General features: G+C 46.3%; 1 protein-coding gene across 2 annotated transcripts in view; it reads right to left on the bottom strand.

Moving 5' to 3' along the window:
* Positions 1–12423, bottom strand: part of PAX7 (paired box 7) — a 104238-nt gene that overhangs the window by 29158 nt on the left and 62657 nt on the right. For both annotated transcript variants that reach the window (XM_075113827.1, XM_075113826.1), the window contains exons 6-7: positions 8796–8961; positions 8005–8204 (exon numbers count right to left, since the gene is read on the bottom strand). In XM_075113827.1, the coding sequence (XP_074969928.1) occupies positions 8005–8204; positions 8796–8961 (366 nt within the window). The remainder of the gene's footprint in view (positions 1–8004; positions 8205–8795; positions 8962–12423) is intronic.

Raw genomic sequence — 12423 nt, 5'->3', positions numbered from 1 at the left:
AGCACAGTATCTCTGCTGTTCTGTCACACCTACTGAAGTTAATACACCTTCCACAACCCCTCTTTGTGGAAGAAAAGAGGGGGGCACGTTGGGGTTAGCGCCTGATCCACCACGCAGGATGTTGCTGTAGATTTTTCCTATCATAGACGGCTTTTCACAGCCAGGGCACAGCTGGAGCACAGCTGTTACACTGTTGCTAAATTTTAACAGGCACGCACAACGCATGGGCACATACACTGGTGTGCACACACAGAATGTGCACGCAGGACGTCGATGTCCCTGTGCACGCGGTGTGAAAGAGCGCGCGCACAAACCCTAATTATTCCTCTTATTGCATTCCTCCCTGTTAAGCTTCCCCTCTCTCTCACATCCCTCATTCCAGGGCTGCCTTTTCCCGCTGCGGTCCCTTGATTCCTCTTGCAGCTCAGCACCAGCTCCCTGGTCCCTGGGTTATTGCAGCCCTTCAAGCCACGCAGCGAAACGCTCGCCTCTGAATGCCAGAGGTCGCTCAGAAATGCCCATCACCAGGCTGGATGCTGTATTAATTGCTAATCTCTCATTTTCTCTATCTGCCCTGCCTGCCTTGTCTCGAGTTCCCTTATTAATCACAAAGCAGGGCAAATCCTGCATTTGAATTCTCCAAGTGTGTGTCTCCCGGCCAAGTCCCTCTTACCCTTCCTGATGTGGAAAAGAGACAGGACCCAGAGGAGGGTGTTTCAGCGGAGCTGAAAGCCCCACCAGTCCTGTCCGGATTTCAGCAGGAATTACAGCCTGCGATGCCTGTTCCACACCCCCAGCTCTGGCTTTGCTCCCAACACCCTGTAAGCGGGTAGCAGGGTCTGGGTGGGAACTGATATTTAAAGATTTTGGAGTACAGATTTCCTTGTCTTAGCCCTGGGTGTCTTAAATATGTGCTCCCTGCTCTGAGGTCTGGGGGCTTATCAGAGCCTTTCACACCTCCCTGGTTTCTTCTTCCTTCTGACATTGGTCTTGTCATTCTCCTCAGCTTTCTTTTTCCTGTATTTCTTCTCCTATTTACTCCTTGTTCCCCTTTCTCCCCAGTTTGTCTGCTCCTGATACTTGAGTAGACAAATAGTGCAGTGCCACAGGGGCTGATCCTGGACCCACGGAAAGTAACAACGAGGCTCCTATCGAATTCAAGGCTACGGAACTGTTTGCTCTGAAAGCCTTCATTATTTTAACATCTAAGTAACACATACAGAGGACAATTTCTGGAGTGGAAATCACACAGGAATAAACATGATCAGTGCCACCCAGAGCATTAGAGTTAGGGTTAAGGTAATAAGATGCTGCCTTATTTGTTTCTAATCAGTTTGCAATGGGACCTGAGCATCCAAATCAATCAAGGAAACTCATGAAACCTCAAGATTGACAGAAAACGATTTGGCCCCTCAGGTATGAATTTCCCCCTCCCACCCTACTTCTTCACTCACAGAAACAGTGTCATTAAGAATCAGGCAAATAAATACGTATGTATTTTCACACAAGAAAAATGTTCCATTCTCCCCTTTTCCTGTTGCTGGGAGCAGAGGCGTCTAATTGACAAGAGCAGATGGGCTTTGTTTGGTTAAATAAAAAAAAAAAGAAAGAAAGAAAGAAACTTTAGTGGAAAAACGACCAGCTTTCCTGGGACACGTAGGTTAAAAGTTTAGAGAGATGGAGCTGCATTTGACACCGAGCAAGGGAAAACACCAACGCAGTCTCAGCAGAGCCAGTTTCTCCCAGAGAGAAACCTGGAGCAACCATGCCCTCTTCCCATCCCCCTGGCAAAAAAAGGACATGGATTTTAGCACGTGTTCACTTCCCTCTCCAAAAATCCTGTGTACAATCTGCCGCAAGGTTGTGGGGAGGCTGAAGGAACTGGGTGCAAGGAATCATTGTGACTTAGAAAAGGGACAGCAGCCGCTTTCTGAAGGGCAGACACTTTGTTTGAGGGAATCACGGTCCTCTAGAGAGATGGGGCTGCAGGGGGAACGCAAAGGAGGCAGTGTGGGGGGAACACAGCAGAGACCACGTGGAAAAAAAAGCGGAGTGGAAAAGGAGGGTAGGAGAAAGGGGAAGGAGAGATGGAAAAGGGAGGTCGAGGAACCCAGAAGGCAAGGTTAAAGAAAACCTCTCGTGTGGGGTGGCACCCGAGAGCGTTGGAGGTTAAAGAATATTAGTAGAACATGTTCCTACACTAAGATAAGCTGGTGAAATGAATCCTTATCCGTCCAAACCCAACCCTTTAAAATTCGAGCGAGAGAAGGGTCTCCTTTCAGGGAAACAGGGAATCCTTAATGCTTCCTCCCTCAGCAACTGTAATGCCAGGATGTTCCCAATCTGCTTTGAGGGATGGAAAGATTAAGAATAATAAAAAAATTGCAATAAAATATGTGTGAACGAGGGGGTAATTGTGGACAAATGCAGCATTCAAATTCATTTTTCAGCTCTTTTACACACCATTTCAATCTTATTTTCTGCTTGTTAATGAGATCTTGTTGGTTGGGGTGGGCACGGCTGCCCAGTATCGCTTGGGTAATTGCACATAATTTTCTCTCTACTAGTGATTTGCATCAGATTTTTTTTTTTCTAATTCTTTGCTATTTAAACCCCCTCCTCCCTTTCCCCCTCCCCCCCAAATCTCACCCTCTCCTCCCCCTCTTCCTTCCCCTCCCCTTCTCCTGGCCCAGCAAGACTCATTTTGAATGCTTATTATAGACACAGTGTCTCCGACAAAAAAAAAAAAAAAAAAAAAAAAAAGGAAGAAAAAAAAGAAAAAAAGGAACCAGACAGAAGGGATCCGTGTCACTGAAGGAAGGAGCGCTGTCTCACTGGAGCCAGACACCGCGATGCCTGCTCCCCTCTCGCCAGCTAACATCGCATCCTTCCCAATTGCCAGGCTTCCCCCCCAAAAAAGGGCTCAGCTGGCTCTTCTCACGCTTCTGCCAGGATCAGTGTGCTCCTGACAGGGACTCAGATGATCTCTAATCCCCCCCCAGTGAGGCTGAGGAAAACGTAACCCTGGGCAGTGGAAGAGAACCGAGCCCTGGGACGATGTCAGGAAAAACAAAACTGCTATGGTTGTGCAGACTAAGGAGGTCCCTGAGTGTAAATTTGTAGGCAGAGCCTGACCTGTGCCTCAGATGTCCCTCCAGGAACACTATCAAGAAATGGTGGTACTCCAGAAATTGTAGAATCTGACTCCAACCTTCAGATACTGCCATTACACTGGGAATGAATTTGCTCATGGAACAAAAAAGCCACTGAAAGCCCTGAGAAAATTAAAGCAACAAATATGAGATGGTGAACAAGTTTCTCTTGGCTCTTCACATTTCTGGAATTGTCTTAATCTCTGGGTGATCCTGTGGGTTTGTTAAAAGATTCAGAGGTCTCAGAAATAACGTGTTATAGAGCCATAGGAAACGCCTGATTCTTAACTATACCTTCCTATGTTCTCCAGCTAGACAGGGGCCATCTGCAACAAACTAATGATCTTTTGCTTTAGAATAACCACTTGCAAGACCCCGACATGCTACAATGAACGGTCAGACACATTTAAGGTACAGGCCTGGATCTAAAAGGGCAGCAGAAATTTTAGGGGGCAAAGCAGTGGACAAAATCCTCCTAAAAAAACCATGAAGACATTTTAAAAGGCAGAAGAGATGTGCTAGAGATGAAAGCAGCCCAGAATACAATATGAACCTGCTTCTTTGCTGTTTGAAAGGCATCCAGGGAATATCTCATCATCACAAATGACAGAGGAACAGTCAAATGTGACCCTCACTTTTCTCTTTATGTTGACTTGTACTGCTTCATTCACTTCATTTCCTCCCACCTCAGCCCACACTGCAGCGTACACATTTCTTGAAGGACTGTCAGATGCTGATCAGGATGTAACTGGACTTAACACTGAGTTTACCACTGTATTGAGCTATTTGTCACAAGCCTTACCCCAGCCACAGCGAGGGGCAACACTCAGCTAGCACAGGTCTGAACTTCAGAACAGACAGATGCAAAGTTTGTTCCTGCTGCCACTGTGAAGCACAACCTGGCTAAGGATGGCTTCGTGCCCGGCCTTGTTCTGGTCGAGGTTGACAAGTATTCTCAAAGAAATGGGAAACGATTCCTCTGTGGGCTGAAAATGAGTTGGAAATGTTTACAATGTATTTATGAAATCTCACCCACCCACCCATGCGCTTGGTTTACAACCCACTCTTGTTAAGAAATGATGTGACAGAAGCTCCAGGGCCAGAAATCACACTCTGTATGACTGCTAACTGGTTACTCACCCTTCATATTTAACTTTGCTTCAGGTCTCTATATGTTCACTAAGTTTTGGCACAGGCATTAATGCCAGCCTGGAGGCAGTTACAATCCCCTGAATCAGCCCAGCAGAATCTGTGACAGCTGCTGCTAACCCACGCAACCTCTGGGGAGCGATGGTGACCTTGCTGCTGTGTGTTCCTGCTCCCCGGTACTGAGCTACTTTCTGATAATCTGTGACTGCTGCAGCCACCGAGTGCATCCAACAGATGCAAGGTGACTCATCTGGCTGCAGCTGGCCAGCCTGTGAAGTTCGCTTTCTCAAACAGGCAACACTCAGAGCAAGATCTCCCTCCTACAAAGTCTGTTGCAGCACGAAACCATCACAAATCACTGCTTGGGTTACCCTGAGGTCTCTCACTAAGGTCTAGGAAGGAGTATGACATGAGAGATCATGCTAGGTAGTTGTTTAATCATATAGGACTATCCTTTGCACAACCAAGTTGGTGTTTTTGTACAAGTGTCACAAAAACTGCCATCATGGGATGAAGTAGCTGAAGACAAAACTTCCCAGCTGACCTCTCACTCCTCGGCAGTCTCAGGTCTGGAATAGAGGCAGAATGACCATTAAACTGGGGAAACCGCACAGGACATGCTTTGGGGATCCAGCAGCAGAGCTGGACAGGCCCAAGGCTTTGTGTACTACAGGCTGGAAAACAAGCAAAAAATGCAGCCATTTCCCACATGAAGTCTGGGTAAAACTTTCAGCAGTGTCTGCTCCTTCTCTCAGGAGAGGGAGGACTAAAGTGTGTGTGTGCGTGGGGGGACTGAGCCCACAGAGGCCAACGTAATCCCCTTTCCTCTGTTGTGAGAATGGAAATGCCATGCTTCTCCTCTAGAATTTCAGCTGCCAGCACCGAACCCGTCTGGTGGATTCTGGCCGGGACACCCAATCCCGGGGTAACTGGATAGCGTGCCGAGCAGCAGCAAATGCTGGGAGCTCTCGGTCAGGCTGGCCCCCACCTCCTTGTCTAAACTGCAAAGAAATCTCCCTCCTGCTGCTGCTAAGGGATGAAACCAGAGAACGGTCTGTTTGCATCTCAGACAAATTGCCATCATTTTAAGCTCCCTTTTTTTTTTCTATCTCCTGAACTCCCTCCTTCCTTGTAGTTGATATTTACCCCTGCAGAGAGCAACCAGATACTACAGATAGCTGGACAGGAGGATGAGAGGGTTGAGGTGCAGTGGGTTTTACCTGTAAGGCCATGGACTGGCTGAATTATGCACAGAGAAGTTACTCGGAGCATCCCACATTGAGCCCTCACAAAACTTTTACGCACCCGGCTACATAACAGAGCACACTTCTGTGAGTTCTCCTTCATGCTGTTAGGAGTATTTCTTGCATCCTCCCACTAGGAACAGCAGAGGGCTTAGAAAGGCAGGAAGGTAGCAAGAAAAGTAAATATAAAGCAGTCATAAAATAACCTGGGTTAGACTTTCTAGGCACAAAAGAAATAGAAGAATTTATATACTGATATCTTGGCCCTCACATCATTAAAAGCATTAGGAAAATGGGAATGTCCCCTTCTTGGGGGTGCAAAGCTCTCTTTTCTTCAGGTCTGCCAGATAATGTATCCTCTCTTTCCCGTACAAAGGGCTTATTGGCTCAGGACTCTATCCTCCCCTAGCCTGAGCCTGGGGGCAGGGTAATTTGGGGTAGGGATAAGCACAGAAAAAGCGTTGGTCTGGTCATTTCAATGAGCCTCTGATTTAGTGAGCGGGACTAGTAAGTAGATGATGAAGCTACAGAAATGGATATCGTATGATGGACTTGTATGTGTCTAGTGCTTGTGCAGCTTATCGGATGGATCTCATCCTTAACTTATTCTATGGTGCTAAATTGCACTTGTGATAATTTGAATTAATCATGTGCCCTGGACCATCTAACCTGCAGCCTGCCTTTGAATTCCATCCTATACGCTCATCTCCCAAGCCCAGTGCTATTAGAAATCCCTTGCAGAAAGACGTCTCCTTATTTCCCCCACAAATTACACTGTTTGAGGCAATATTCAGCCTCATGCCAGTCACACTTTTACATTTTCCATCTCATAAGCATTCAGAGCTAGAAGTGGCATTTTATACCATTTCAGAGATGCTGCAAAGTTTCCCTCTTTCCATTGACACTCAATGTTTGCTTTCACACTCGACAGATCACAAGCTATTGGACCTTAAACTCTATATATGTCTCTGATGTCCCCATTTATTGGACTCCTCTCTAAACAGTTGTAGCCTTTTCATTCAGATGCCTACCTAATTTCTCCCTGTAGTTTCAAATTATTTTGCACTTCCTGCCTTAAATAGTGTTACTGGCCACTCTGAAACGACTGTTATAGTGCACTTCATATGTCTCTGTATTTCACAAGTGACTGAGAGCAAAAGTAAAATGTATTTGGTACCCCTCCAGGATGGCAGGCACCACATGAATACAAGTCCTTGCTGTTAATTTTCAGCATACAATATGTCCTTGTTCCATCTAAAAGCAAATGTGCAGTTGGAAAATAGATTATACCAACTGAACCAAAGAGAATGTTAGAGGCTCTATCTAATGAGGTGACAGAAAATTAGAGTTGTTATCCCAGGACAGTGATAGAGAGCAGGCTGTACTCTCTGGTGGCGTACAGCCTGGTGTCTCCACTGACTTCAGCGGAGCTCACCAGCTGAGAACATAAGTCTACTCCCATAACACACAAATAGCACAAGCTCTGCTCTCTCTAGACCCACTGATGATGGAGGCTTTAACCTCTCTACAGCTGCTGAGGCTTGCTTCTCTGTCACACGTAGCACTGAAAAGTCTCACACACAACTGGCAGCAATCTGATCAAACCTGGGATGGGGCTCTTTGGAAGGCAGCTGGGCTGAGGCCTGGAGCACAGATCCCAGAGTCAGGTCACAGGCGCTCTATTCTGAGCTCAGGCAGGGGTTTTAAAATCAAGGGTGTATTACATGGGAAGGTCGTGGCTGTTGCCTGGTAAACTTAAAACACACATGCTCCATTCTTTTACACAAACAGATGCGTGTGAAATGTATCTTTCCCCCTTTAAAGCTTACCTATGCCTCTTATTCTAACCTTGTGGAAAGCATTAACAGAACTGTTTACATGACAATTAGTTTCTCAAAACTATACCCCGGATCTCCATCGCTGTGTTTTGAGGCAGCTCAGATCCGTGGCACTTTCATAAGTAAGGGCTTCCCATGTTTCAACCAGATTTGGCCAAGCTGGCTTCAGCTAATCTCTAAATCAGTCGCCCACAAGTCATGGACTACTTCTAAAGTGTGCCTGCAAAAATTAACTAAAAATGTCAAGCGTGCTGTCATTAGGCCAACATCCGCAATCGAAGGGCCCGCATCTGCACTGGAATTTTTTTTGGAGGGCTGAGAAGATGAACACCGATGCTCTAGGTCCTGGTGTTTGCGATTACAGTTTGCTAACCTGAGTATGGGAGCTACAGAAATCAAATGCCCTGGCAGTATGGTGCTGAGCTCAGGATAGAGATACTGCCGATAAACAAATTAACTAATGGCTTTAAGTAGGCTGCCTCCAAGAATTCGTGACAGTAACAATAACTCCCTTGTTAACCATGATACACTGTGATAGCCTGAAGCTTGCCCTGCTCTCAGAGGATCTGGACCAGCCAAATACTCTCAGCCAAAGAAAAAGAACAGAAGCGGGTCGCATACCTGTGGAGAGAGGCCATTGCTAACAGGATTCATGTGGTTGGCAGGAGCTGCAGCATTCATGAAACTGTCCGAGTAGCTGGAGAAGCTGTGTCGGGCCCCGTAGGCAGAGCCAGTGTCAGCAGCGGCGGCTGCAGCGAGCCCTCCCTGGTGCATGGTGGATGGCGGCAGGGGCTGGGGTCTGTGTACAGTGCTTCCCCCATCTGTTGACAAAGCGTTCAGAGGTAAAGAGTCATGGGGTGTTACAGCTAGGACTCTTCAAAGCATGGGCTGATGGTTTGGCTATGCTGACCTCAGCTTCTGGGTCTCACCATCTCTGTGCTCCATGTGAACACAAACATATCACGTGACAGTTTATGCAGAGTACTTATGGGATGAAATATCTGAACTTAGTTTTCTCCCAGACTGAAGCCATCAATTCCTTTGTAAAGGCCAAGGCCAAAGCCAAAGCCAACTGGAATTAGCAATACTGCTTCCACTGAGCCTCGGTATGGAGTTTTATCCAGAACACGGGATCACCTATATGATACTCACTTTGGTCTGACATGCTCTCCATTTCAAAGGTGAGCAGAACAACTAGAGTTGTGAGGCTGACACAGTAGAAAGGACCATGAGACAGAGGAGAAAACTGTGGAGTTGCCATTGACTTGAGGAAAAGTCTGGTCTTCCCAGCTAAAGGAAAACGAACTATGTACTATAATGGCCTTAGTGGGATATCACGAGTCAGAAAGGGAGGGGACATGGGGTGATGTAGGGCCAGAGAAGGGGAGCAGCGCAGGCAAACGCGGGCTCACCTTGGGAAATGGTGGTGGTTGGGTAGGTGGAGTCTGGCAGCTGGTACGGGGGGAGAGTTGGCATTCCTGTCGGTGGGAAGCCCCCTGGCAGCAGGTGATTGAAAGCCGCAAGTTGGTTCGCTCCCGCCTGTTTGCGCCATCGTGCTCTTCGATTGCTGAACCACACCTGATGGGGAAAGGAAAGACCACGCGTGACTTACTCTGAGCTGCTGTCCCATCTCACCCAGGCTGCTGCTAGAAACACATCCTGAATTACAGCACTGGCTAAAAATAAGTTCAAGTTTCTGCCTGACACAGACTTTGTGAGTATTTGTCTCCATTCCTTAGTTTCCCTTCCCCCAAATGACAATACTACTACCACCCTGTCTCCTGGGTGAAGATACATACATTTAAAATTGTGAAAGATACTACAAAGAGCATGGGAGTGCGCCATCAGCAGTAGGGTGAGATGAAGAGGAATAATTTAGATTGTGTATTCCGAGAGAGTCCATTCCAAATAGATGCACTGCTACCACCTGGCCATTCTGCCTTGTTATCTGACAACTATGTGAATTATGCTAAAGGATTAAGTACCATAATAGCAACATGGCTGCACTGTTAGGAGGGATAAATAGACAGATTAGCATCATGGTTTCTATGTTAGACAAGCTAAATAGATAGAACCAGACCGGAGGGAATACAGGGTTTTCTTAGCTTCTCTGTACTGCAGCAAATCACTGTTGTCTGTATGCTAAGACATGCTCTCCTTGCAAGAGGCACTGCAGTGTGCACTAGAATTGTACTGCAGCCAATTTAAATCTCTGTGCGTTAAAATAAACCCAGTATTAATGCATGTGCAAAGCTGGGCTCGTGTTTCCTACAGTGCTAGTTTACCTGTAAGACTCAAGGGGAGATTTTTCTAAATGCATGTGTCTGCCCTGATGTGTTTTATCATGGGCAATCTCCCTTCTGCATAGTGAAAGGGCTTCTCAAGCTGTCTCTTGGGCTTGGTTTACTTCGTTTAATCAGAGAGGCTCTCAGGCCCGATCCCTGTTTGGGGTTCAGAAGTATGCGGATAAGCTTTCAAGCCAGATGAGAATGCAGCTGCTGGACTTTGTGAGGCCTAGAGGGCTAGAAAACACGATTAAATTTCACAGCAACAAGAAAAAATGGAGCAAAAATCAAGAGTGTAAAGCATTCCAAGGGAAAAAAAAATCCTCCATCAGGCTTCCAAGCTGCTCAACGTCAGATCAGAAGCTGGGGTTACAAGGGTTTGAGGCACTGCAGTCCAAACTGTCCCCACATCTTGTGAACCAAAACAAAACTCTCTGCCCCAAAACAGAGCAGAACCTTAGTCCGATATACTCTGCACTTCGACACGATCCAATGTCGAAGTGGGTGTGTTTCCCCTGCCTTTAATTGAGTTGCCCTGTAAATGGTCACTTGTTAGTCTGCCATTTTCTTACTGGCACCTGTGGGTGTGTATAATTCACTCAGCATGACAAGACAATGTGTTTTCACTGAGACCTGCTTGTTTAACGGAGCGTTGGCTCTTAGTCCACATGCACTGCAGTGGTGCTTGCTGCAAAAACAAGTGAACACCGAGCTTCACACACAAATTTCTGTGAGGTTCTCTGGATCACAGTCTCTTATCGTTCTTTCTACAAGTTACTCATCTACTACTGCACTGTGGAAACAGTTCAGTTAAAACCTGCTAATGATCGTTGTGTGTGACCTGCTGATGATGGCTGGGAAGGACCTAGTCGTGGGCAGTCCTTCACTTCATACTGTTATTTACATCCATCTACAGTGAAAACAAAAGCAGCCCCATTTTCTTTGGAAGAGCTGGTCTAAATTAAAGCCCCTGAAATGTGTACAGTGCTGATGTCAGGTCCTTGGCATCGAACGTGTCTTTTTACAGACCTGTTCCTACTACACTGCACTACTGGCTGAAGCAGCACAACCTCTTAGCACCTTCCAAAAGCATGACAGAAATAGGTCAGCTTACATCCGATCTGCATTGATCAACAAAGTCCGTGCAGGTCAGAATCTCTGTGCCCATTTTTGGCACCAAAAGTCGCTAGTAAAATCTAGGACAGAGTTAAGGAGAGAGAAATGAAGGAACATTTAGGTCTGTAGCACTTTACAACTCTTTTGTACAGTCCAATTCACGGCACAGTTTCTAGGAGCAGTGAGCAACACAAATGAATAAATAAGCTTCTGTTTGCCCTGGACATGAGAAAAGGACAGTCCTGTCCTTTTCTCATGCATGTATGTGTTATTCACGCTTTGAATTAGGGATATGGGACTTGGCTCCTCCTCTCATATCATTTGCTTCCACTTTCACAGTTAAGGACGTAAAAACTCCGAATATTTCTGTTAGCTGAACATAAGGAGATAAATAAACCTTCTCTCTGCAGAGAAAAAGGCCGTGTCCCAGGCTGGAAGACCTTCCACTCAAAAAAAAACCCCAAAATCTCTTAATGTTGACAGTAACGTAGAACATTCAAATATGTGAAGGGAAAACATAACCAAAGCAGCTATGAACCCAGGAATCGAGAGGGAAAGAGAAATTCAACTCCAAGAATGTAAAAGCCACTCCCATGATTTCTGACACTTTCCCGACATCACAAAGGGTGGGAAAGTTCCTTTTTTATAACCAAGAGCCAGATGCTGGCAAATCCGCTCCGGATTAGAAGTTCAGAAGAAACATGTGGAGTGAGATGGTCTAGTACAGGATGCGTTTCTCCAACAACATCCCCACAAGTGCTCGGCTCCCCTGTGGTGGTTTCTCACTTGGCTTGGCTGACATACGATCAAAACACAACTTTGGAAAGATTCGTGTTGTCTTATGTTACACCACGTGAGGTTATCATTGTCCATGCACCAACATGCACATTTGCATCCATTGTACAGAATTAAAATTCACACACGCGGGTACAACTCCTCCCGCCTTGTTTCTCCACATGCAGTTAAGGATGTGTAGTTCTTTTATTTTTTAAGGAAGATAAAAGGACATTCTGGATTCTTTTACAACCAGACAGAGTCGACCAAAAAGGCCTTGGCATGGGCCATTCTTGGGGTGCCTTGCATACTTTGGTCTACAGTACACATGGGCTGGTGACGAAAGGAAAGCTAACTTTCAGGACAGTGGACTATCACTGGAGAAAAAAAGTCAGTTCTTAATTATGCTACAGGGTCCTTCTGTGACTTTGGGAAAGATATTGCTTTTCTCATTTGAAGTCAATTGAAACATTGCTGCATTCAACAAATGTTGTTCCTTACACAATCCACGCATCAGATCACCACCTCTAAACTGAAGTTAAACCCACATTTTCTTATATTTAAGTCTATTTCAACAATCAGCCATCTGAGATAGAGGCTCTCTGTAACTGTCGGTAGGCACCATCCCCAGCGCCGCAAGATCTCTGCCTTGGCTGGACCATCAAGAGGGTTGTGAGGGGTGGGGATGCCCTTGGCTGCAGTGACCATGAGGTGGCGGAGTTCAGGATCCTGTGTCGTAGAAGCAGGGCGACAAGAAGGATTAAAACCTTGGGCTTCGGGAGAGCCAACTTTGGCCTCTTCAAAGACCTGCTTGGAGGAATCCCATGGGCTAGGGCTCTAGAAGGTTGGGGTGTCCAAGAGAGCT

This window comes from Phalacrocorax aristotelis, chromosome 19 (assembly GCF_949628215.1).
Source record: "Phalacrocorax aristotelis chromosome 19, bGulAri2.1, whole genome shotgun sequence".
In the NCBI taxonomy this organism is placed as follows: Eukaryota; Metazoa; Chordata; class Aves; order Suliformes; family Phalacrocoracidae; genus Phalacrocorax; species Phalacrocorax aristotelis.
Note: the sequence above shows the minus strand (reverse complement) of the source record. Positions and strands in the feature narration are given on the sequence as shown.